The following is a 27,541-nucleotide window of genomic DNA, read 5'->3' as shown; positions in this document are numbered from 1 at the left end:
TTATTTAAATTAAAGTTTTGCCCTGGGAAAACGTCTCTGGCTATCCACTCTATGCCTCTCATCATCTTGTACCCCTCTATCAAGTCACCTTTCATCCTCCTTCGCTCCAATGAGAAAAGCCCCAGCTCCCTCAATCTTTCTTCGTAGGACATGCCCTCCAGTCCAGGCAGCATCCTGGTAAATCTCCTCTGCACCCTCTCTAAAGCTTCCACATCCGATAATGAGGCGACCAGAACTGAACACAATATTCCAAGTGTGGTCTAACCAGGGCTTTATAGAGCTGCAGCATAACCTCGCGGCTCTTAAACTCAACCCCCCTGTTAATGAAAGCCAACACCTCATACGCCTTCTTAACAACCCTATCAACTTGGGTGGCAACTTTAAGGGATCTATGGACGTGGACCCCAAGATCCCTCTGTTCCTCCACACTGCCAAGAATCCTGTCTTTAAGTCTGCATTCAAATTCGACCTTCCAAAATGAATCACTTCACACTTTTCCAGGTTGAACTCCATCTGCCACTTCTCAGCCCAGCTCTGCATCCTGTCAATGTCCCGTTGCAACCTACAACAGCCCTCCACACTATCCACAACTCCAGCAACCTTTGTGTCATCGGCAAACTTACTAACCCAGCCTTCCACTTCCTCATCCAAGTCATTTATAAAAATCACAAAGAGCAGAGGTCCCAGAACAGATCCCTGCGGAACACCACTGGTCACCGAGCTCCATGCTGAATACCTTCCATCTACTACCACCCTCTGTCTTCTATGGGCCAGCCAATTCTGTATCCAGACAGCCAAATTTCCCTTTATCCCATGCCTCCTTACTTTCTGAATGAGCCTACCATGGGGAACCTTATCAAACGTCTTGCTAAAATCCATATACACCACATCCACTGCTCTTCCTTCATCAATGTGTTTTGTCACATCCTCAAATTCAATAAGGCTTGTGAGGCATGACCTGCCCCTCACAAAGCCATGCTGACTCTAATCAAACTATGCTTTTCCAAATAATCATAAATCCTGTCTCTCAGAATCCTCTCCAATAATTTGCCTACCACCAACGTAAGACTGACTGGTCTGTAATTCCCAGGGTTATCCCTATTCCCTTTCTTGAACAAGGGAATAACATTTGCCACCCTCCAATCATCTGGTACTACTTGATTGATGAGGGAAGGGCTGTCGATGTCATATACATGGACTTCAGTAAGGCGTTTGATAAGGTTCCCCATGGCAGGCTGATGGAGAAAGTGAAGGCGCATGGGGTCCAAGGTGTACTAGCTAGATGGATAAAGAACTGGCTGGGCAACAGGAGACAGAGAGTAGCAGTAGAAGGGAGTTTCTCAAAATAGAGACGTGTGACCAGTGGTGTTCCACAGGGATCCGTGCTGGGACCACTGTTGTTTGTGATGTACATTAATGATTTGGAGGAAAGTATAGGTGGACTGATTAGCAAGTTTGCAGACGACACTAAGATTGGTGGAGTAGCAGATAGTGAAGGGGACTGTCAGAGAATACAGCAGAATATAGATAGATTGGAGAGTTGGGCAGAGAAATGGCAGATGGAGTTCAATCAGGGAAAATGCGAGGTGATGCATTTTGGAAGATCCAATTCAAGAGTGAACTATACAGTAAATGGAAAAGTCCTGGGGAAAATTGATGTCCAGAGAGATTTGGGTGTTCAGGTCCACTGTTCCCTGAAGGTGGCAACGCAGGTCAATAGAGTGGTCAAGAAGGCATACGGCATGCTTTCCTTCATCGGACGGGGTATTGAGTACAAGAGTTGGCAGGTCATGTTACAGTTGTATAGGACTTTGGTTTGGCCACATTTGGAATACTGCGTGCAGTTCTGGTCGCCACATTACCAAAAGGATGAGGATGCTTTGGAGAGGGTGCAGAGGAGGTTCACCAGGATGTTGCCTGGTATGGAGGGCGCTAGCTATGAAGAGAGGTTGAGTAGATTAGGATTATTTTCATTAGAAAGACGGAGGTTGAGGGGGGACCTGATTGAGGTGTACAAAATCATGAGAGGTATAGACAGGGTGGATAGCAAGAGGCTTTTTCCCAGAGTGGGGGATTCAATTACTAGAGGACACGAGTTCAAAGTGAAAGGGGAAAAGTTTAGGGGGGATATGCGTGGAAAGTTCTTTACGCAGAGGGTGGTGGGTGCCTGGAACGCGTTGCCAGCGGAGGTGGTAGATGCGGGCACGATGGCGTCTTTTAAGATGTTTCTAGACAGATACATGAATGGGCAGTAAGAAAAGAGATACAGACCCTTAGAAAATAGGCGACATGTTTAGATAGAGGATCTGGATCGGCGCAGGATTGGAGGGCCGAAGGGCCTGTTCCTGTGCTGTAATTTTCTTTGTTCTTTGTTCTTCTTCTTTGTACTCCAGTGGACAGTGAGGACGCAAAGATCATCGCCAAAGGCAGGGCAATCTCTTCCCTCGCTTCCCGTAAAAACCTTGGGTATATCCCGTCTGGCCCCGGGGACTTATCTATCCTCAAGTCTTTCAAAATTTCCAGCACATCCTCCTTAACATCAACCTGTTCAAGCATATCAGCCTGTTTCACGCTGTCCTCACAAACGTCCAGGTCCCTCTCACTGGTGAATACTGAAGCAAAGTATTCATTAAGGACCTCCCCTACCTCCTCCGACTCCAGGCACAAGTTCCCTCCACTATCCCTGATCGGCCCTACCCTCACTCTGGCCATCCTCTTGTTCCTCACATAAGTGTAGAATGCCTTGGGATTTTCCTTAATCCTACCCGCCAAGACTTTTTCATGTCCCCTTCGAGCTCTCCTAAGTCCATTCTTCAGTTCCTTCCTGGCTACCTTGTAACCCTCTAGAGCCCTGTCTGATCCTTGCTTCCTCAACCTTAAGTAAGCTTCCTTCTTCCTCTTGACTAGCTGTTCCACATCTCTTGTCATCCAAGGTTCCTTCAACCTACCATCCCTTTCTTACTTCATCGGGTCAAACCTATCCAGCAGTCGCAGAAACTGCTCCCGAAACAACCTACACATTTCTGTCGTGCATTTCCCTGAGAACATCTGTTCCCAATTTAAGCTTCCCAGTTCCTGCCTAATAGCATTGCAATTCCCCCTCCCCTAATTAAATATTTTCCCATCCCGTCTGCTCCTATCCTTCTCCATGACTATAGTAAAGGTCAGGGAGTTGTGATCACTTTCACCAAAATGCTCTCCCACCGAGAGATCTGCCACCTGGCCTGGTTCGTTGCCAAGCACCAAATCCAATATAGCCTCCCCTCTAGTCGGCCTATCTACATATTGAGTCAGGAAACCTTCCTGGACACACCTGACAAAATCTGCTCCATCCAAACTATTTGCACAAAGGAGGTTCCAAGAAAACTCCCAATAAATTGACTGCTCCTTTCCTGTTTCTGACTTCCACCCATATTGACTCAGTAGACAAACGCTCCTCAATGACCTCCCGTTTTCTGCAGCTATGATACTATCCCTGATTAGCAATGCCACTCCCCCACCTCTTTTACCTCCCTCCCTATTCCTTTTGAAACATCTAAACCCCGGAACATCCATTCCTGCCCCTGTGATTTCCAAGTCTCCATAATGGCCACAACATCGTAGCTCCAAGTACTGATCCATGCTCTAAGTTCATCACCCTTATTCCTGACACTTTTGCGTTAAAATAGACACACTTCAACCCATCATACTGGCTGCAACTTTTCCCTGTCAACTGTCTAACCTTCCTCGCAGACTCTCTGCACTCTGTATCTGCCTGTTCAACAGCTACCCCATCCACTGATCTGTAGCTCCGGTTCCCATCCCCCTGCCAAACTAGTTTAAACCCTCCCGAAGAGTTCTAGCAAACCTCCCGCCCAGGATATTGGTGCTCCTCCAGTTCAGATGCAACCCGTCCTTCTTGTACAGGTCTCACCTACCCCAGAAGGTATCCCAATGATCCACATATCTGAAGCCCTCCCTCCTACACCAGCTCTGTAGCCACGTGTTCAGCTGCACTCGCTTTCTGTTTCTAGCCTCACTAGCACGTGGCACCGGTATCAATCCTGAGATTACTACTCTGCTCGTCCTGCCTTTTAGCTTCCAACCTAACTCCCTATATTCGCTTTTCAGGTCCTCATCCTTTTTCTGAGCTATGTCATTGGTACCGATGTGTACCACGACTTCTGGCTGCTCCCCCTCCCCCTTAAGAATCCCGTAGACTCGATCCGAGACATCCCTGACCCTGGCACCCGGGAGGCAACATACCATCCGGGAGTCTCGTACGCGACTACAGAATCTCCTGTCTGTTCCTCTAACCATTGAATCTCCTATCACTATCGCTCTCCTATTCTCTCCCCTTCCCTTCTGAGCCACAGAGCCAGGCTCAGTGCCAGAGGCCTGGCCGCTGTGGCTTTCCTCTGGTAGGTCGTCCCCCCCGCAACAGTATCCAAAACGGTATACTTATTATTGAGGGGAACGGCCACAGGGGATCCCTGCACTGTGCGCCTGTTCCCTTTCCCTCCCCTGACGGTCATCCAGCTACCTTTATCCTGTAACTTAGGTGTCACTACTTCCCTATAACTGCTCTCTATCACCCCCTCAGCCTCCTGAATGATCCGAAGTTCATCCAGCTCCAGTTCCCTAATGCGGTCTGTGAGGAGCTAGAGTTGGGTGCACTTCTCGCAGGTGAAGTCAGCAGGGACACAGGTGGTGACCCATACCTCCCACATCCTGCAAGAGGAGCATGCAACTGCCCTAGCTTCCATCCCCTCTGCTCTAAATTGACAACAGAGAATTTTAAAAAAATAAAGGAAAACCTTACCTTACCAAACCCTCCACACAAGAGTCCTTTTTTTTTTGTTAGAGGAGGAGGATGGGTGGGAGACACTACACGTGTAGTGTTTCGAGTTTAGCCCTGCCCGAATATATAAGTTCACTTACCCAGCAGTCCCCGTGTCCGCGTCCGCCGAATCACGAGGTAAGTACTTGATAGCTCAACATACCTTCCCGTTTCTGGCGCGTTTTTTGAAACCTCTGGTCCTGCTGCTCCTCAGGCTGTTCTGGCTCCTCTCACTCTCTCCCTCACGGGTTTAGGCGCGCTTTTTGAAACCTCCGGTCCTGCTGCTCCTCGGGCTGTTCTGGCTCCTCTCACTCTCTCCCTCGCGGGTGTTTTTTTGGAAGATGAGTTTTAATTCAGCTTGGAGTGATGGGATGGAAATCTCCCTACTCAATTTTCTTTATAGGCCACATCTGATGTGTTGATTCTGAATGGATGTAAATATTCACGAGACCTATTTTGTATTTTAAATGGTTAAATGAAATGTAATGAGGACATGGTTAAAATACACTACTCCCCGGACGGAAACAGTGCTAAGATAAGCAACTTAGTTTACTCATTTAGTATTTTAACCATCTGTTTCCAGATGAAGGTTACAATAATAGGGATGGAAGTTATGGGCAGGATAATAACGGAGAGAGGACATACTAAAAACATTAGTATTGCTGAAAGTTGGTAAGTCACATGGTCCATGTGGCGTGCATCCTAGATTGCTAAAGGAAGTATAGGTAGATATTAGCAGGGGCATTAGTCACAATCTTTCAATCCTCATTAGATACAGGAGTAGTGCCAGGAGGGTTGCTAATGTTACACCACTATTCAAGAAAGGGGAAAGGGATAAACCAGGAAACTAGAGTCCAGTTCACCCAACATCAGTGGTGGGGAAGTTATTGAAAGTCATTATCAGGGACAAAATAAACTTTCATTTGGAAAGGCATGGGTTAATCAAGGAGAGCCAGCATGGATTTCCTAAAGAAAAATCTTGTCTGACTATGAGGTAGCAGAGAAAGTTGATCAACGTAGTGCAGTAGATGTTGTAAAGATGGACTTTTGGAAGACGTTCTATGAAGTGCCACATAGAAGGCTTGTTCTAAAGATAGAAGCCCATGGAATTAAGGGGAAAGTGGCAATGTGGATACAGAAGTAACACCAGAAAATGCTGAACATGTTCAAGTCTGGTAGCATCTGTGGAGAGAGAAACAGAGTTAACATTTTAATCCTGTAACCTTTCATCAGAACTGGGAAAGGTTAAAGGTGTAATCTGTTTTAAGCAAGTGAAAAGGGAGGAGGGTGGGAAAAAGAAAGAAAGGAAGGTCTGTTATGGGGAAGAAGGCAGGAGAGATTAAATGGCAAAAGGGTTAATTGTGCAAGGTCAAAGGGAGTGGCAATGGGACAAGTACTGAGACAAAAGCAAAATATAACGAATACTGGAAATCTGAAATAAAAACAGAAAATGCTGGAAATACTCAGCAGGTCTGGCAGCATCTGTGGAGAGAGCAACAAAGTTAACATTTCAGGTCGATGTCCTTTCATCATGAATCCTCTAGACATATCTTTTGTTTCTTTACCTGTCCCATTACCTGCCTCATCGACGTGAAATGTTAACTCTGTTTCTCTATCCAAAGATGCTGCCAGACCTGAGTATTTCCAATATTTTCTGGCTCTTATTTCAGATTTCCTACATCTGCAGTATTTTGTTTTAGTATGGATACAGAATTGGCTGAGTAACAAGAAGCAGAGTGGTGTTAGTTGGATATTTATTGGACTTGGAGATGATTTGCAGTGGTTTGCCCCAAGAGTCAGTTTTGGGTCCATTACACCTTGCAGTTTTTATAAATGACATAAACTCAGGTGTAAGGAGTAACATTATAAAGTTTGCAGATGATACGATACTTGGCAAAGTAGTAGATCACGAGGATGGTTGTAGACTTCAGGTTGATGAGGACAGAATGGTAAAATAGGCAGAAGCATGGCAGATGGAGTTCAATGTGGAAAAGTGTGAAGTGATGCACTTTGGGAGGACTAATATGGAAAGACCATATACTATTAAGTGGCAAGATTTTGAAAAGTGTAGATGAGCAGAGACACCTCGGTGCCTATATACACAAATCCTTAAAGGTGGCATGGCAAGTTGATATGGTGTTTTTTAAAAAAACTTGTGGGTTACATGGGTTTATAAATAGAGGCATAGGATATAAAAGCAAAGCGATCATGTCAGAACTTTATAAATCAAGGGGTAGGCATCAGCTGGATATTGTGGAAAATTCTGGGCACCATATTTCAGAAAAGATGTAAAGGCCTTATAAAGGATACAGAAGAAGTTTATCAGGATGCTACCAGGGATGAGAGACTTCAGAGGCTGTCTGAAGGCGATGTTTTACATAAAACTCCCTGTAATTTAATATCATAAAGCTCTTTGTTCTGGAAAACAGAAGACTGAGGGGTAACCTAATAGTGGTCATTAAGATTATGAAAGAGTTTGATAGCGAAGATGTTTCCACTTTTGAGGAAGACCAGAATTAGGGGCTATAAATATAAGACAGTCACGAATAAATCCAAAGGGGAATTCAGAATAAACATCCTCATGCATAGAGTGTGAGAATGTGGAACTGGCTAACACAAGGAGTGGTTGAGGTGACTAGCACAAATGCATTTAAGGGTAAGCTAGCTAAGCACATGAGAGAGAAAAAAATAGAAGGATATGTTGATTGGGTGAGGTGGACTGGGTGGAGGCTTGTGTGGAGCATAAACACCAACATAGATCAGTTGAGACGAATGACCTGTTGCTGTGTTGTAACTACTATGTAATATGTAGTCGTGAGCAGCAGTTAGAAAAGGGAAGACTGTTCTCCTTGGAAAGAGCAGGTCAGAGTTGACTTAATAGAGGTTTTCAAGATGATGAGAGATCTTGATAGAGTAGGTAGAGAAAAACTATTCCCTTTGGCATGATGGTCAATAACCAGAGGTCATAGATTTAAAATTATTGGCAAAAGATCTTGATGGGAGATGAGATTTTTCACTTGGAGAGCTCTACCCGAAAAGGTGGTGGAAACTGATTCCATAAATAATTTTAAAAGGAAGTTGGACAGGTATTGAGGATGAGGAACTTACAAGGTAATGGACAAAAAGCAGGCATGTGGAACTAAGCACAACAGCTCTTCCAAAGAACCAGCACAGGCACGATGGGTCGAATGGCCTCCTCCTGTGCTGTGAGATTCTATGATATTAGAGAACTGAGTGAGCATCTTTTAATTGAAAAAAAATACATTTGAGATGTATTCCATGTTTATAAAATACTGAGAGGAATGGATGATATAGATCAAGCAGGTTATTAATTTAACTTGTGAGCATGTAACTAGGCCACACTATCAGGAACAAATCCTGATCCTATCAACTGTCAATGCTGAAGTACTAACAAAATACTAAACTCAAAGATCCTTACCATATTTAAGCTCTACTATGCCAAACTTGCAGCTACAAAGTAATGCAGCCTGGAATAAGTCAAAGTTGTATGAACTTTACTGAATTTAATTTTCCAAAATGTTAAAAATAGCCTCAAATAAGAATTTAAACAGGAAGGATTTTTTCCCCTATGCAGTTGTAGGTTTGTGTCAATATGTCAGTAAATATTTTCTTTTAAAAGCTAGCCAGCTATCTGGTTAGGAATGGAACGGCTGCTAGTACAGATTGAGATGATCAGTTCTGTGGATCATTTTGACTGTCAAAAAAAGCACTGGTAATCTGACATGGGAAGTAAGATTCGGTAAGTATAATATTTGCTTAGCCCTTTGGGAGCAACAAGGAACTCTATATAGAATCTTTCCTGGGGTGTCAGGTCTAATCAAGTGAGGGGTGGGGAAATTCCGATACCAGGTGAGAGGGCAGATGGTGGTCAGGAGGGTTCGATGGTGTTGGGAGGATGGAGCAGGCTAGTCACAGGGTGGTGGAATTGGAGTTTACTGGATAGCTTTTTGGGCCTTTCTTGCCTCCTTTCATCTGCGTTTTCCCAAGGCCTGGGAAACCCAGGTGACATGAGTTAAAATTGAATGACTGTTAGAATGAAGGCAGGCAGTCTCATTATAGTATTTAAATGACCAACCCTTCTCCTGCCAGCACATTGGTTGCCTGCTCCTTGGTTCGCCTTCACTCAAGCAGGAAGTTGGTGGATTTGAGGCAACGTTGAGTTCCTGTTTCAGAAATTTTGAATTTTAACCTCTGACCAGACCCAACCGATCCATTTTTGGGAGCTAAGATTCAAGCAACTGAGTCTGAGCCAGGACATATAAGTTAGGATAGTTAATTCAATGCCATATCATGTAAAGAAAGCAAAATAAAGAGAGGGCAAGAAAAGGTTAAAAAAGTTAAAGTTTTTATTTTAAATCTCCAAGTCTAACTAAAATCTGAATGAATGAGACACTGCACTTGTAAGCTTTAATTTTCAGTGCCAGAGGTTATTTGGCAGTAATTAAGTCTTATCACACTGTTTACTGACATGTTTAGTGGTATTAATCAGGCAAGTACCAAAACTTCACACTCTTCCATGTGTTTCAATGCAGTGTCTCTGAACGATATACTATTATAGCAAATCTTCTGGAGGAACAGGGAAATTTGGACAGTAACTTTCTGACACCCACATTTAACAGCTCGTGTGGCTACCGGACGTTGCTGTCTGATTTACTCTTTAATATGCTAGTAGCCTCACCATTATTTTTATTGTAAAATATGCACCATTGGAAACGCTAATTCGGGAAAGTGCAACTTTAAAGATAAAAATAAATGAGGCATAAATGTTTTACACCGAGCCTTTGGCACAATCGTCCTTGACATTCTCATGTTAATAATTGAGCATTAGATTTGGTTGTGTCACTTGGAGACTGTGAGAGTGATGACCACAAAACATCACCAAAAAGAAGTTTGTTTTAAAGACATATTCATTGTGGTATATTTACAACAATGTTGGGGTTTAAGTGAAAATTCGAATGCTTACCCTTGTAATATGTTAGTAAAGAAAGGCTAACGTTCACCCACAAATGCTGAATTTGTAACTAGAAAGACATGCTGGCCTCCTTGGTTTCTCGGTGATTACTGACAAAAACTTGGAAATAGTGAGTGATTTCTTGTTAAAATAAATTCTTGCTGTTGGATGACATTTATAGCAGTCTCGTGGCTGTTTACAAGGATTGTAGTCCTCATGTTGTCCATATATTTTGTTCCCACTTGCAAACTACAACGTCAATTGTGCGACAGTGGCTGAGCATTCATTTTCATTAGTTTCAGGTGGATTTTATATATCTAATACATCAGTTTCCAGGACAGATTGGGATTGTATTTTGTTGACGAAAGTCTCTGAGTTGCCACTAACCATATGGATGGCAAAGCAGTCATACTTAATTAATACCTAGCCTTCTGATGTTGAAGTATGTAGTTCATCCTGAAGTTTATGCATAAAGATGTGCAGAATTATATGAACAACTGCCCAGGTGTTTGTAAAATGGAATATAAGGTAGTGCACAAAAGAGGTTTTCAATGAATAAAATTATGCCTATATCTCCCTTGGGTACTGTGATATGAAGCTGTTAAGTTAGTAAATATTATTAGGAATGTGAGACAAAAGTTATGACAAAGTGTGTGAAATTAGTACAAGAATTAATACCGTCAGGGAATGAAAGGTCCGAAAAGAATGAGAAATATATGAATTACAGCTCAAAATTAATAGCAAAACCAAAACTTTGTTCATAGGATGCATACTTGTGGCTCTATGGCACCATATGTATATTCTGCAAGCCTTCTGTTATCTATATGTCAAGCCTGTGTATACCAAGTATGATAAGTGTACCTTTTACTCTCAGGCTTAATAGTTGCTAATCCACAACAATGATTGATTTACCAAAACAGAAAATTGCTTTTGTCCTTTCTGTAAGGGCAGCTAGGGCACCTGCTTCAAATATCATTGATAAAGCTCTGAAAATAGCCAGTAGGAGACGCACAAAAAGCCCAGGCTTGCCAATTTCCTTCCCTGTAGAGGGGAAGGCAACTGATATTGAGAATCTAGTAATATTTAGAGTCACCTATATGGGACAATAGATTGATGCTGTAAGACTGCTGTCTGAGAAAAGTGAGGCATTTTGGTAGGGTGAGTGAGGAGAACACAATTTACAAAATAGTACAATTTTAAGGAGGGTGGAGGAAAAGAGAGACTTGAGGGTGTACATACACAACATTTTGAAGGCGGCAGGGTAAGTTAGGAAGGCTGTTTTTAAAATAAGCTTATGAGATTCTTTGGTTTATAAACAGAGGTATAACAAATGGAAGTTATGTTAAACCTTTATAATTCACTGGTTAGGCACCAGATGAAGTGTTAAGACCAATTTTGGGGCACCACACTTTTGGAAGGATGTTAAGGCCTTAAAGAGGGTGCAGAAGAGATTTACAAGAATATTACTAGGGATAAGGGCCTTCAGTTACGTGGAGAAGCTAAGGAAGCTGGGCTTGTTCTCCTTAAAGCAGAGAGGTTAAATGGAGATTTCATCCGTGTTCAGAATCATGAACTGTTTTGATAGAGTAAATAAGAAAAAACTGTTTCCAGCAGCAGAAGAGTTGATAATCAATGGGCAAAGAGCCTTGAGGGTATGTGCTCAGGCCAGCTGTGAGATGCATATAATATGTAAAGGTATTAGTCATATATTGGCTAGGAATTGTAGGACTATGAATGGTCTCTGATTTATGGCAGAGGAGAATATGATCGAGATGAGACACCAAAATGAATGAAAATCGTTGCATTTCATAGTATCCAGATTAAATTCAAGGTGTCAATAAGTTATGATCCCCCTGTAATGGAACCAAAGAGGAGAGAAGGGCTACCTGTTCTCTAGGGGAGTAGGAGATGAATGGTTGTTGAGCTGACGACAGAAAGTGAAAGCATGGAGTCAGTGACAGGTGATGAGTAAGCCTCAAGAGGGGAGAGGGAACTAGCAATCGTGAGGTTGCAGCTAACGTGCTAAAATTTGGAGTAAAATGCTTGGATAGAAGGATGAGTGGAGTGGACATATGATATTAAGAACATAGGAGTTGGAATAGGTCATTTAGCCCCTCAAGCCTGTTCTACCATTTAATGAGATCATGTCTAATCTTTGCCCTAACTTCCTATATCTGCCTTTGGCCCATATCCCTTAATACCTTCTTTTAAAAAAAACCTATCCATGTTACATTTAAACTTAACAATTGACCCACCATTACCTGCTGTTTGCAGAAGGAAGTTTCAAATTTCTACCACCCTTTGCATGTAGAAGTGTTTCCTAACTTCACTGCTGGAAGGGCTGTCTCTAATTTTTAGATTATAGAAACATAAGAAATAGGAACAGGAGTAAGCCATTCGGCCCCCCGCACCTGATCCACCATTCAACTAAAGTTGTCCAATCTATTCGCGTGGGGCGCCACATTACAATTTTTGTCTTGCATAGAGGGCTGGTGAGACAATTTTGGAAAGATAAAGGCATTAAAACTTGATCTTACTATTAATCAAAACAACAGCAAATGTACATTTTTGTGAAGAAGCTTTAAATGAAAGTCTAATTTATTGACTCACTTTCTCTTCACTATGTTGGACACTGATTTAGTGCGATATCTGGCATTTTTTTGCTTGCACAGTAGTCAGTGTTTACTCGCACACTTGTCGCAATGTGGAGTATTCCGGATAGATGTCCATCTATCAGGAGTGATTTTGATCACTGTCTCTCCCTCTCTGGGTTCCCTTTTTTATGTCCAAAGCGGATGACCTCAGTGTTGTAATCCACTTGCTACAGTTTTTCCCATTCACTTAATCTATTAATATCGCTTTGTAATTTTATGCTTCCATTAACACTGCTTACAATGCTAGTTATCTTTGTGTTATTGGAAAATTTGGATATTTGGCTTCGTAACCCATATTTCAGTAATAAGTACAGTGAATAGTTGAGGCCTTTGTCACAATGTGCCAATTAGAGTACCTGCCCATTCCTCCTACTCTCTGTCTCCTGCTGCTAGGCCTGGTATTGCAGGGCTAGAAATATAAAGAAATATAAAATATATATATATAAAAATATAAAGAAACAGCATGCATGGAATGTGCGACAGAAGCTGAAGGATCAAAGCTTACCCAAAATTGGGCCTTGGGTGTGGTTTTAACAACTGCAGTAAGCTGCAAGCACCTGTCATGCTTTCAGAAGCCGCTCACTGGTCATGGTGGGACTGATTTGGATGGGTGCCTCGCCAGAACAACCTTTGGGTAGGTTAAAGGGATAGCGGAGAATGTGAAGACAAACTGTAGCCCTCAGGACTCCTGTGGAGCTGGGAAGACCACTTCTGCTTCTCCTAGCTCCATACGAAGATAAAACAACCTCCTTGTTGGTGCTTGCAGCAAACACAGGAAGCCCTGAGTGCAGCAGGCACAATGGAAATGAGTCCTTAAACAGGTCTCTCATTAGCATATGCAGCCGGTCTAAATCAGAATGCTTGAATGTCATCCAAGATCTATACGAAATTGGTTCAGTTTTCCCTCATTCTTCACCTTGTTCGGCCTGGATCAGTTTCTCTGCAATGCTTTCACATCTACCTGGTGGTGCAGTGCAGGCTTTTCCCATCTTCATCCAAAGTTTGAAAATTTGGATTCTCAGCTTTCTAAAGTGCCCAGAGGGATTCTAATGGTGCAGCAAACTGCTAATTGATTAGTCAAAATCCACCAATCACAGAACAGTATTTTCCAGTCCTTCAGGTCTAGGAACTTTGAATAACTGAAGTTGAATCCTTCAAACTGTCAGTACTCTTCGACCTTCCTGCTCACTGGCTGTCGTCCAAGGATTGACTCCCTGTTAGATAAGCCTACATCTTCCCTCTGTGCCTTCCTTGGCATCCTCTGACAGGCTCATAGAGGTACTCGGCACTGGCTCATTATGAGCAGCAGTCCCAATTGCCCCATCCCACCCTGTCGTCACCCTTCCCGCCCGCTGGGGGCTAATCTTACCAGTCTTCTTTGTGTCCAACTCACCCCTCCCATTGCTGACCCTGTAAACTCTGCCAGTAGATCAGCTCTCACTGCCCCTCTATGCATCGCCCTCCAGAATGTTCTTTCACTTGTGAGCAGGGACCTTGCCATTCAAGAACTTATTGTAGATGATTGCATCGACACCGTGCCTTAATGGAAACCTGGCTGAGGGGTGCTGACACCTTGCCACATCATGAAGCCTCCCCACCTGGCTACATCTTCCACCACTTGCCCCGCCAAGACTATCATGGTGGCAGCATCGTGCTTATCACTGGATCATACCTTGGCCTGACCCCCTACTCCTTTGTCACTTTCTCCTCCATCAAGCATCTCACCTTGTTCCACCCTTCTCACTTCTCTTTCAAAATCATCATTCTCTATCGCCGTCCCAAGTATGATAAATTTATTACTGAGATATCTTCACTACTTTCCTCCCTCAGCCTCCGAACCGAGCAACTGCTCATCCTCAGTGATTACAACCGCCATTTCAACTCGTCATGCTTTCTCTCCTCTGGGTTCACTGCCTTTTTATCCTCCATAAATCTCTCCCTGCATGTCAACTCCCCAATCCACATTCACAGCCACCTGCTTGACCTTGTCAGTCCCAACGTATCGATTACAGACAAGGGCCTCTAATCACTTCCTTGTATCACTCTCCACCCCACATCCCACTTCCACGCCCCAACCCTGCCTCATTCTGGATTCGTCCTTGGAAAAAACTATCCCCCCATTCACATACAACTGCACTTTCAAAATTACCACAACATTTCTGGAGCTACTGATTTGCTCAACTGCATCCTGACCTCCACCTTTGCTGCTCTGGTCCCCAGTAAAAAGATCAGTCTCTGTCACCCTGGGCATTCCCCCTGATATTCTCCTCATCTCCGCTCCCTTAAGTCCAAGGGACGCAGACTTAAAAGGCTATGGTGGACAATGTCCACCGCCAGACCTGGCTGGACCACTTAAAACACTGTTGGATCCTGCTGTTAGATGATAAAACTGCTATTCCAGGATCAGCTTGGAATACTAAAATAACCCCCGGCTTCCTTTCTGTACTGCAAACCGTCATCTTAAACCCCTTTCCCCTGTCCCCTCCACCCTCACCTCCACCCTCACCTCCAACCTCACCTCCAACAATGAGTGTGAGGAGTTCATAAACGACTTTGTCGAAAAGATCAAGATCATCTGATTGGCTGTCTCTGCCATGTCCCTCCCATCCACTAGCCCACCTGGCCAAACTTCCTGTAATGCACCCCACTTCCCTAGCCCTAAACTTGCATCGTTCTCTAGGTACTCATGTTGCAGCTGTACAGAACCTTAGTTAGGCCACACTTAGAATATTGCGTGCAATTCTGGTCGCCACACTACCAGAAGGACGTGGAGGCTTTGGAGACGGTACAGAGGAGGTTTACCAGGATGTTGCCTGGTCTGGAGGGCATTAGCTATGAAGAGAGGTTGGAAAAACTTGGATTGTTTTCACTGCAACGATGGAGGTGGAGGGGCGACATGATAGAGGTTTACAAAGTTATGAGCAGCATGGACAGAGTGGATAGTCAGAAGCTTTTTCCCAGGGTGGAAGAGTCAGTTACTAGGGGGCATAGGTTTAAGGTGCGAGGGGCAAAGTTTAGAGGGGATGTGCGAGGCAAGTTTTTTACACAGAGGGTGGTGAGTGCCTGGAACTTGCAGCCAGGAGAGGTGGTGGAAGCAGATACGATAGCGACGTTTAAGAGACATCTTGACAAATATATGAATAGGAAGGGAATAGAGGGCTATGGGCCCCGGAAGTGCAGAAGGTGTTAGTTTAGGCAGGCATCAAGATCGGTGCAGGCTTGGAGGGCCGAATGGCCTGTTCCTGTGCTGTACTGTTCTTTGTTCTTTGTACTCTCCGATCTCCCCTCATGCCCTCTCTGAGCTTATTTTGTCCGTGCGACTCACCTCCTGTTCCCTTGATCCTATTCTCACTAAACTGCTGATCAACCAGCTTCCCCTCCTGTCCCCATGTTAGCCAATATTGTTAATGGTTCTCTCTCTTCAGGTGTTGTCTCTCTCTCCTTTAAATCTGCTGTCATCTCCCCTCTCCTCAAAAAAAACAATTCTTGACCCCACCGCCCTTGCATATTACCACCCCTTCTCCAATCTCCCTTTCCTCTCCAAACTCCTTGAACTTGTCGCTTCCCAAATCCATTCCCATCTTTCCCGGAACTCTATGTTTGAATCCTTCCAATCAGGTTTCTGCCCTGGCACTGTACCGAAACAACTCTTATCAAAGTCACAAATGACATCCTATGTGACTATGACAAAGGTAAGTTTTCCCTCCTCGTCCTTCTTTACATATCTGCAACCTTTGAAGCGACTGACCACACCATCCCCTTCCAGTGCCGCTCCACTGTTGTCCAGCTGCATGGGACTGCCCTCAACTGGTTCCATTCCTATCTGCCTAATAGCCAGAATATCACTTAGTGGCTTCTCTTCCTGCTCCCGCACTGGTGTCCCGCAAGGATCTATGCTTGACCCCCTCCTATTTCTCATCTATATGCTGCCCCTCAGCAATATCATCTGAAAGCACGACGTTCGTTTTCTCATATATGCTGACAACATTTAACTCTACCTCACCGCCACTTCTGTCGACTCCTCCACGTTGCTAAATTATCAGACTGCTTATCAGACATCCAGTACTGGATAAGCAGAAATTTCCTCCAATTAAATATTGGGAAGACTGAGCCCATTGCTTTTGGACCCTGCTCCACACTCCATTCCCTAGCTACCGACTCCATCCCTCTCCCTGGCAACAGTCTGAGATTGAGCCAGTGTTTTCGCAACCTTGGTGTCACATTTGACACGATGACCTTCCGACCTCTGATTCGTGCCATCACTAAGACTGCCTACCTCCATCTCGGTCACGTCGCTCGATTTTGTCCCTGTCTCAGCTCATCTGCTGCTTCAACCCTCATTAATGCCTTTGTTACCTCTAGACTTGACTATTCCAATGCACTCCTTGCTGGTCAGCCAGATTCTATTCTCTAAACGAGGTCATCCAAAACTCCGCTGCTCACATCTTAACTCGCATCAAGTTCTGTTCCCCTTTCACCCATGTGCTCACTTAGTGTCCGGTCAAGCAACGTCTTGATTTTAAAATTCCCAACCTTGTTTTCAAATCCCTCTATGGCCTTGCCCCGTCCTATCTCTGTAATTTACTCCAGCCCCACAGCCCTCTTAGGTGACTGTGCTCGTCTAATTCTGGCCTCATGTGCATCCTTGATTTTAATTGCTCCACCATTGGTGGCCACGCCTTCAGCTACCTCGGCCCCAAGCTTTGGAAAACCCTCCCTACGCCTTGCTTTCCTCCTCTAAGACACTCCTTAAAACCTACCTCTTTGACCAAGCTTTTAGTCATCTGACCTAATATCTCCTTTTGTGGCTCGGTGTCATACTTTGTTTTGTAATGCTTCTGTTAAGCGCCTTGGAACGTTTTATTACATTAAAGCTGTTATATAAAATATATGTTGTTGAAATTAACTTAATATATAAATGAGCAAAGAGGAAAGGAACCAGCAGGGATTGATTTGAACAATCCTTGTGGACAGCAATTTGAAATAGACTGCAAACTACACATTCAGCACACTTTTAAAATTAGAGCTAGGACATTCAGGACTGAAGTGAGGAAGCACTTTTTCACACAAAGAGTAGTGGAAATCTGGAATTCTCTCTTTCCCCCCAACCCCAACCCCCACTGCCCCCTGCCCAAGAGACTGCAGATGCTGGGTCAATTGAAATTTTCAAAACTGAGATCAGATTTTTATCAAATCAGTGTACGAATCAACAGAAGGTGAATGGAATTGAGATACGAATCAACCATAGTCCAACTGATTGGTGGAACCGGTTTGAGGAGCGAAGTGGCCTACTTTTTTTTCCAATGTTCCTAGATTCTTAGTAATTAATGACTTTATTATTCTCCTCAATATCAAAAAACAACAAAGGCAGTCACCTACACCAACACTCAACATAGAACTGGTCCTTGAATCTTAGTCCCTCTTGTTTAATGTTGATGTTCGCTACCACAGAATCACGAGTCTGCTCCGTCGCAATTTTGTTTTATTCTTTCATGGGATGTGAGCATCGCTGGCGAGTCCAGCATTTGTTGCCCATCATTTAATGTTCTTGAGAAGGTGATAACGACCCACCTTCTTCAACTGCTGCAGTCCATCTTGTCTAGGTAAACCCACATTGCAGTTCAGAAGGGAGCTCCAGGTTTTTGACCCAGCGACAGTGAAGGAGCGGTGATATAGTTTCAAATCAATATGATGTGTGGCTTGGAGGAGAGCTTGCAGCTGATGGGGGCGTTCCCATGTGTCTGCTGCCCTTATCCTTCCAGATGGTAGAGGTCATGGGTTTGGAAGATGCTGTTGAAGGAGGCTTGATGAGTTGCTGCACTGCATCTTCTATATGGTACACACAGCTGCCACTGTGTGCCAGTGGTGAAGTGAATTGAATGTTTAAGGTGGTGGATGGGGTGCTGATCAAGCGGGCTCCTTTGTCCTGGATGGTGGTGAGTTTCTTGAGTGTTGGAGCTGTAATCATCCAGGCAAGTGGAGAGTATTCCATCACACTCCTGACTTGAGCCTTATAGATTGGGGAAAGGCTTTGGGGGGGGTCAGGAGGTGAATTACTTGCAGCAGAATTCCCAGCCTCTGACCTGCTTTTGTAGCCACAGTATTTATATGGCTGGTCCAGTTAAGTTTCTGGTCAGTGGTAACCCCCAGGATGTTAATGGTGGGGGAAGTCAGTGATGGTAGTGCCATTGAGTTATGGAGTCATTTATGGCATAGGAAGCCATTCAGCCCATTGAGTCCATGCTGGCTGTTCGTAGAGCATCCAATCAGTCTTACTACCCCACTCGATCCCTGTAGCCCTTCAAGTGCCCATCTAATTTCCTTTTGATTGTCTCTGCTTCCACCAATCTTGTGGGCAACGAGTTCCAGGTCATTAAAAAAAAGTTTTTCTTCACATTCCCCTATATCTCTTGCCCAGAATCTTCAGTCTGTGTACACTAGTCCCGGAACCATCAGTTAATGAGTAAAATTTTTCCTTGTCTAACTTATCTAAGCCTGTCATAACCTTGTACAGCTCTATCAAATCTCCCCTCAATCTCCTTTGCTCCAAAGAGAACAACCCCAGCTTCTCTAACCTAACCTTGGAACTAAAATTCCCCCATCCCTGTGACTTATTGACCCTAAGCATAGCCATCCTTTCCATTACAGGTCTGATGTCCAAAATCCAGGACCTAGACCGTGTCGGATGCCCCAAGAACCTGAAGCCCTCCCTGCTGCACCATGCTTCAAGCCACACATTGATCCTCCCTATCTTCCTATTTTTACTCTCGCTAACAGGAGGCACTGGGATTAATCCAGATATTGCTACCTTCAAGGTCCTACTTTTTAACTTCCTCCCTAGCTTCTGAAAATCTGACCGTAGGACCTCAATGCCTGCCCTAGCTATGTCGTTGGTACCAACATGTATCACAACTTCTGGCTCACTCCCTTCCCCCTGCAGAATATCCTGTACCCTTTCCGTGATGTCCTTTACCTGGCACCAGGAAGGCAACACACCATGCAGGACTCACGATGACGGTTACAGAATTGCTTGTCTGTCCTCCTGCCTATGGAATCTCCTATAACAATTGTATTTCTACACTTTGCTGCTCCCTCCTGCACAGTCCCTTGCCCATTGATGCCATCATCACTCCCTAGCAGCCTCCTGCGCTGAGTACTTATTTGAGAGTAGCACACACCCCAAAGACTCCTGGACCTCCTGCCTCTTCCTACTGTTGCAGATGGCCACTCACCTACTATCCTGAATTCCTACTGCTTGTAGGGTTACCACCTCCTGGTATGTACGATCCATGAAACTCTTCTGCTCCCAGACCCTCCGCAGTATCTCCAGTTGCCCCTCGAGCTCGGAAATCCCGAGCTCATGCTGAAGCAGCTGACGACACTTCCCACACACATGATCACCCAAGACACGTGAAGTGTCCTGGAGCTCCCACATAGTGCAGGAATTGCAAGCAACAGGTTGCAATTGATCATACATGATTTTAAAAAACTCTATTCCCTCTTTTAGATTCTATTTGGTACCTTGTTTAAACTATTAATTTTAATTAATGACTGTAGACCTGCTCTGTGCTACTACTGTTATTAATTAACTCACTGTTATACCCACCCATTGGAAGCTTTTAATTTCCCAGCTGCTAATTTGAAAAACTGCCCTAGTTTAGAGAGAAAAAGAGAAACACTCACCAACCAATCATATACCCGCTTTCCTTTGACATCACTCCTTGATTTTTTTTCATGGCTTCCTCTCTCTGCCGCTGCTTTATCCGTGCTCTGCTCTCGAACCTTCCACGCTGTTCCCATAGTGCACTTGCACACTCTCTCTGCTGCTGCTTTATCCCCGCTGTGCTCTCAGATCTTCCGCACACTCTCTTTCTCTCTCTCTCTGTCGAAGCTTTATCCCCGCTCTGCCCTCGGACCTTCCGCGCTGATCTCGCAGTGCATGCTCTCTCTCTTTCTCTCTCTGTCTCTCTCTCTCTTTCTGTCACTGCTTTATCCCCGCTCTGCTCTTGGACCTTTTGTGTTGTTCTCACAGTGTGCTCGCTCACCCGCTCTCTCTGCTGCTGCTTTATCCCCACTGTGCTCTTGGACCTTCCGCGCTGTTCTCGCTTTTCTCTCTCTCCCTCTCCTCTGCCCCACTGCGCCACCCCTGCTGTGCTCTCAGGCCTTTCACTGTTCGAACAGTGCTCTCTCACTCTCCTCTCCACCACTGCTTTATCCCCACTGTGCTCACGGACCTTCCGCGCTGTTCTCGCAGTGCTGCCTCTCTGTGTCTCTCTCTCATTGAATGCCAAGGGGAGATACTCTCTCGTTGGAGATGGTCATGCCTGCCACTTATGTGGCGCAAATGTTACTTGCCACTGATCAGCCCAAGCTGGAAAATTGTCCAAGACTTGCTGCCTGTGAACACGGACTGTTTCAGTATCTAAGAAATCACGATTGATACTGAATGCTGTGCAATCATCCATGACCATCCCCACTCTGACCTTATGATGAAAGGCAGGTCATTGATGAAGCAACTGAAGATGGCCTAGGACACTACCCTGAGGAACTCCTGCAGCGATGTCCTGGGGTTTAGATGTTTGGCTTCCAACAGCCACAGCCATCTTCCTTTGTGCTAGGTATGACTCCAACCAGTGGAGAATTTCCTCCTGATTCCCATTGACTTAAATTTTGCTAGGACTCCTTGATACCACACTCAGTCAAATGCTACCTTGATGTCAAGGGCAGTCACTCTCACCTCACCTCTTGAATTCAGCTCTTTTGTGTAATGTTTGGACCAAGGCTGTAATGAGGTTTGGAGCCGAGTGCCCTTGGCAGAACCCAAACTGAACATGGGTGAGCAGGTTATTGCTTTGCAAGTGCCAGTTGATAGCACTTGATTGACACCTTCCATTACTGTGCTGATGATTGCGAGATGACTGATGGGGCAGTAATTGGCCAGACTGGATTAGTCCTGCTTTTTGTTGACAGGACATAACTGGGCAATTTTCCACATTGTTGGGTAGATGCCCGTGTTGTTGCTGTACTGGATCAGCTTAACTAGGGGTGTGACTAGTTCTGGAGCACGACTTCAGTACTACTGCCTGACTAGTTCTGGAGCACGACTTCAATACTATTGCCAGGATGTTGTCGGGGACCATAGCCTTTCCTGTATCCAGTGCCTTCAGCCATTTCTTGGTCTCAAATTGGCTGAAGAATGGCATCTATGATGCTGAGGCACTTGGGAGGAGGCCGAACTGGATCATCCACTCGGCACTTCTGTCTGAAGATGATTGCAACTGCTTCAGCCTTATCTTTAGCACTGATGTGCTGGGCTCCCCCATCATTAAGGAGGGGGATGTTTGTGGAGCCTTCTCCTCCTGTTAGTTGTTTAATTGTCCACCGCCATTCATGACTGGATGTGGCAGGACTGCAGAGCTTTGATCTGAATTTGCTTCAGTCTTAATGTGAATGAAATGTGTCTGCCAAACAGACCAAAACCTTGTTTAGTCAAACCCTCCAAAACCAAATTTCAGCCCCCAGAAAGTAGAATAAAACCCACAGTGATAAGTCAAAGATTCAAGTATACATCTTGATTACATAATAGCATTTTTTGAACAATATAAACAGATGTTCCGAACCCGAGACAAATTGCCCTTGTCTGCAACTCAACATTAAACAAGTGCGAAGCAATGACTTGTTTCCTAGATTTCTAGATTCCTGCACAGGATTCCTAGCACCGCCGCCTCACAGCTCCAGCAACCCACGTTCGGTTCTGGGTACTGCCTGTGTGGAGTTTGCAAGTTCTCCCTGTGACCGTGTGGGTTTCCTCCGGGTGCTCCGGTTTCCTCCCACAGCCAAAGACTTGCAGGTTGATAGGTAAATTGGCCATTGTAAGTTGCCCCTAGTGTAAGTAGGTGGTAGGAGAATTGTGGGGATGTGGTAGGGAATGTGGGATTAATGTAGAGTTAGTATAAATGGGTGGTTGATGGTCGGCACAGACTCGGTGGGCCGAAGGGACTGTTTCAGTGCTGTATCTCTCTATGACTCTATTTTGCATTGTAACACTCATGTACAGCCAGAAATGTGAAAAGGGAAATCATATTTCTGCACTACTGCCATTCAGTGAAGCACTGGGATCATCAGATGATTTACCTGCGCTTAGCAGGTGAAAAAAGAATCCATTAAAAGATCATTAAAGAAATAATTTCTTAAGTCAAATGCATCACTCGAGTATTATAAACAGAATATTTCACAGAGATCTGGATGTTATGATTTTTATTTCCAGTCATGAAACTAGTCATAATTCATCTGTGACTTTATCGTTTGTGATCTGTTGGTTGTGGGATCGCTTATCTCTTGTCTATGGCATGCTACCTCCACTGTTTAGCATTCATGTAGTCTTGTGCTGTAGTTTCACCAGGTTGGCACCTCATTGTCAAGTATACCTGATGTTGCTCCTGGCATGCTCTTCAGCACTCCTCATTGAACCAGCATTGTTTCCCAGGCTTGATCATACAAACATACGAATTAGGGGCAGGAGTAGGCTACTGGGCTTCACGAGCCTGCTATGCCATTCAACAAGATCATGGCTGATTGTAACCTCGACTCCACAGTCCGGCCTGCCCCCGATAACCTTTCACTCCCTTGCTTATCAAGAATCAAGGGCGGCGCAGTGGTTAGCACCGCAGCCTCACAGCTCCAGCGACCCGGGTTCAATTCTGGGTCCTGCCTGTGTGGAGTTTGCAAGTTCTGCCTGTGTCTGCGTGGGTTTTCTCCCACATGCCAAAAGACTTGCAGGTTGGTAGGTAAATTGGCCATTATAAATTGTCCCTAGTATAGGTAGGTGGTAGGGAAATAGGTGGGGATGTGGTAGGAATGTAGGATTAGTATAAATGGGTGGTTGATGGTCGGCACAGACTCGGTGGGCCGAAGGGCCTGTTTCAGTGCTGTATCTCTAAACTAAACTAAATCTATCTACCTCTGCCTTAAAAATATTCAAAGACTCTGCTTCCACTGCCTTTTGAGGAACAGAGGTCCAAAGACACACGACCCTCTGAGAGAAAAAATTTCTTTTCATCTCTGTCTTAAATGGGCGACCCCTTATTTTTAAATAGTGACCCCTAGTTCTAGAATCTCCCACAAGAGGAAACATCCTTTCCACATCCACCCCTCAGAATCTAATATGTTTCAATCAAGTCACCTCTTACTCTTCTGCACTCCAAAGGATACAAGCCTAGCCTGTCCAACCTTTCCTCATAAGACAACCCGTCCATTCCAGGTTTCTGTCCAGTAAGCCTTCTTTGAACTGCTTCCAGTGCATTTATATCTTTCCCTAAATAAGGAGACCAATACTGTACACAGTACTCCAGATGTGGTTTCACTAATGACCTGTATAACTGAAATATAACCTCCCTACTTTTGTATTCAATTCCCCTCGCAATAAATGATAACCTTCTATTAGCTTTCCTAATTACGTGCTGTGCCTGCATACTAGCCTTTTGCGATTCATGCACTAGGATGCCAAGATCCCTCTGCTTCTCAGAGTTCTGCAATCTCTCACCATTTAGATAATATGCTTTTTTATTCTTCCTGCCAAAATGGACAATTTCACATTTTCCCACATTATACTCCATTTGCCAGATCTTTGCCCACTCACTTAACCTATCTATATCCCTTTGTGGCCTCTTTATGTCCTCTTAACAACTTACTTTCTACCTATCTTTGTGTCATAAGCAAATTTAGCAACCATACCTTCAGTCCCTTCATCCAAGTCATTTATATAAATTGTAACAAGTTGAGGGCCCAGCACTTGTTACATCATGCCAACCATAAAATGACCCATTTATACCTACTCTCTGTTTCCTGTTAACTAGCTAATCTTTGATGTGGCACCTTATCAAATGCCTTCTGGAAATCTAAGTACAGTACATCCACTGGTTCCCCTTTGTCCACAACACGTTACTTCTTCAAAGAACTCCAATAAATTGCTTAGACATGATTTTCCTTTCACAGAACCATGTTGACTCTGCCTGATTACCTTGAATTTTTCTACGTGCCCTGCTATAACGTCTTTAATAATAGCTTCTTGATGGTAATGGTAGAGTGAGAGATATGCCGGGCCATGACGTTACAGATTGTGGTTGAATACAATTCTGCTGCTGATGGCCCACAGCACCTCATGGATGCCTAGTTTTGAGCTGATCGATCTGTTCGAAATCTATCCCATTTAGCCTGATGGTACTGCACACAACACGATGGACAGTATCCTTAGCGTGAAGTCGGACCTCCGTCTCCACAAGGACTGTGCGGTGGTCACGCTTATCAATGCTGTCATGGACAGATGCATCTGCGTAGGTAGATTGTTGCGGATGAGCTTAAGCAGGTTTTTTCTTCTTGGTTCCCTCACCAACTGCCGCCTGCCTGGTCTGGCAGCTATCTCAGGACTTGGCCAGCTTGGTCAGTAGTGATGCTACCGTGCCAGTCTTAGTGATGGGCATTGAGGTCCCCCACCCAGAGTGCCCTTGCTACCCTCAGTGCTGCTTTCAAGTGGCATTCAACATGGAGGAGCACTGATTCTTGAGCTGACGGGGAATGGTACATGGTAATCAGCAGGGGGTTTCCTTGCCCGTGTTTGACGTGATGCTATGAAACTTCATGGGGTCCAGAGTCAATGCTGAGGACTCCCAGTGTATGCCCTCCCGACTGTATACCACTGTGCTGCCACCTCTGGTGGTGGAGGAGTCTTGGCTTTAAGATATGAGTTGGTGAGTATAACTATGTGAGGCTGTTGCTTGAGTCGTCTGTGGGACAACTCTCCCACTTTTGGCACAAGTCCCCAGATGTTTGTAAAGAGGACTTTGCAGGGTTGACTGGGCAGGGTGTGCTGTTGTTGTTTCCTGTGCCTAGGTCGACGTCAGGTGATCCATCTGGTTTTATTTTTTGACTTTTCTGTAGCGGTTTGGTACAACTGAGTGGCTTGCTAGGCCATTTCGGTGGACAGTCAAGAGTCAACCACAATGCTGTCAATCTGGAGTCACATGTAGGCCAGAGAGGTAAGGATGGCAGATTTCCTCCGCTGAAGGACGTTAATGAACCAGACAGGTTTTTACAACTATCTGGTAGTTTCATAGTCACCATTACTGAAATTAATTGCATTTAAATTCCACCAGTTGGCCTGGTGGGATTTGAACTCATGTCCCCAGAGCATTAGTCGGGGCCTCTGGATTACTAGTCCAGTAACATTACCACTACACCACCGTCTGCTGTATTGATCGCAGACACACTGCTGAGTGGTGAAAGATGTTCCACAGAGACACAAATGAACAAAATAGATATTGGGGGCATTACCTTTCATTGCATTACAGTGCTACTTATATAAGAAATGTTAAACTTTACTCAAACACTAGTATTAAAAGCATTCATAAATTAAAAGTGGAAGAAGGTTTAACAAAACATAACACCTCAAATTTAATACAGATATGATATCTTAAAACCCTTAATAAGCTGAAAAATCAAGAGTTTTAAATTTGCAAAGAATGGATGAACAGAGACTTTCCCTGAGAGTGCAAGTTCAGGTAGAAAAAGCCATAAAAATTACTAACAACATTTACAACTTTTATTAATAGGGATATAGAGTATGAGAGAAAAGAACTAATTAATTTATATAAACCATTGGTTAGTCTCTAGTTAGCACTGCAGTTTTGAGCACGCCATTATAGAAAAGACATTGACAGTGTCAGATGCAAACAGCATCGTTTAATCAAAATGTCAGCAATGGAAAGTATAATTGCAAGGGGACTTTTAAGATGTAGGACTATGTCCACTGGTGCAAGACGCAGGGGGATCATCAATTTAAAATTGTCACTGGCAGAGTAAGGAGACAGATTCAGGAAGATTCCTTCCACAGAGTGTTGTTGGAGTATGGAATGCTGTACCACAGGGAGTGGTTTAGGCAGAGACCATTGCATCTGTTAAGAGAAAATTGGTTAAATATTTGAAACAGAGCGATGGAGTGATTCCAGGTCACTAAAATTCGTACTCGATTGCTCTAACAATGACCAGTCAGTGATATGATGGGATGAATAGCCTCCTTTTGTGCTGTGGACTTCTTTGGTTCGGTGTCAGGAAGGTAAGTAAAGGGATGGTCAGGTCTGGGTTGAGTCGGGGCGGGTTCAGGTCAGATCGGGCTCGGGGCAAAATCGGAGGGACTTGGGCCGGGTCGGGCTCTGGTCCGCTGTGGTTCAGTCGGGTTCAGGTCAGGTTCTTTTTTCCCAACCTGAGCAAGCCTCTAACAAGTATCACTCACCTTAAGCAAATTAATTCACCAAGAAACATGAAGAGAAAATTCGCAGATATGAGTTTTTTAAAAATAAGAACATGTCTGGGATTGAAATATTAACGTCAGGTAGTTAAGGTAATATTTTGTTTCTATTAGCATCAATATCAAGCAAATATAAACATTAAAATTAATTTTGGCGTAATGTTTCTCTTTACTGTGTTATGAAAGTGATTCTGTTTTTTGTTAAAAATATTTTTTGAGGAATTCATAGTCAAACTGAAGAAATGTTGGACCAGTTTTCTTTTCAAGAGGGTCATCAAGAGGACACTGAAAGAACTGGTTTGGCAACAACATTTACTGGTTGTCACATGACTCAAATTAAAAATAGAACAGAAACCTTGGTAAGTGGGGAAAGATGTGGGCAGAGAAGTGACAGTCGCATGCCCCTTGACAGGACAAGCCTGCTGAAGAAATGTCACAGAACAGATCAGATTCTTGCTGAATGTTTAAAGAAAAGCCTGCTAAGTTAATTCTCAATGCCGCCTGAAAAGAACTGTTCTAAAAGATCCCAGTAACCCATCTATGTGTACTTGGAGGCTAGACTGTATGCCAGTTTTGGAACACAACAGATCTCATCTGCTATTTTCTTCAAGAATGAGCAAGTATTCAGCCCAAATGTTTTTTTTTGTCAGTGACAGAGCTCTGAACAAAAATCCATTTTATTTTTCTGGTTAACTGGTGTGTGTGTGTGTGTGTGTGTGTGTGTGTGTGCGCGTGAGTGTGAGGGGCTAAGGTAAAAAAGGAACTTCATAATTTAAATCTGTGTGTTTATGCTT

The 27,541-nt window shown here is 44.2% G+C and overlaps 2 protein-coding genes across 10 annotated transcripts in view; one reads left to right on the top strand and one right to left on the bottom strand.

Annotated features, from left to right (window-relative positions):
* The window catches only part of LOC137375157 (rap guanine nucleotide exchange factor 2-like), a 100,022-nt gene that overhangs the window by 16,715 nt on the left and 55,766 nt on the right, over nucleotides 1-27,541 (bottom strand). The window contains exon 3 of one of the 4 annotated variants that reach the window (XM_068041894.1): nucleotides 26,203-26,394. The exons of the other annotated variants lie outside the window; for them this stretch is intronic. Coding sequence (XP_067897995.1) covers nucleotides 26,375-26,394 — 20 coding nt within the window. The 3' untranslated portion in view covers nucleotides 26,203-26,374. Of the gene's footprint in view, nucleotides 1-26,202; nucleotides 26,395-27,541 lie in introns of those variants that run through there. 4 annotated transcript variants of the gene reach the window in all.
* rapgef2b (Rap guanine nucleotide exchange factor 2b) overlaps nucleotides 1-27,541 on the top strand; it is a 660,162-nt gene that overhangs the window by 627,710 nt on the left and 4,911 nt on the right. The window lies entirely within an intron of this gene.

The sequence above is a fragment of the Heterodontus francisci genome, chromosome 1 (assembly GCF_036365525.1).
Source record: "Heterodontus francisci isolate sHetFra1 chromosome 1, sHetFra1.hap1, whole genome shotgun sequence".
NCBI lineage: Eukaryota > Metazoa > Chordata > Chondrichthyes > Heterodontiformes > Heterodontidae > Heterodontus > Heterodontus francisci.
The sequence above is the reverse complement of the archived record's forward strand: the minus strand, read 5'-3'. Positions and strand labels throughout refer to the sequence as shown.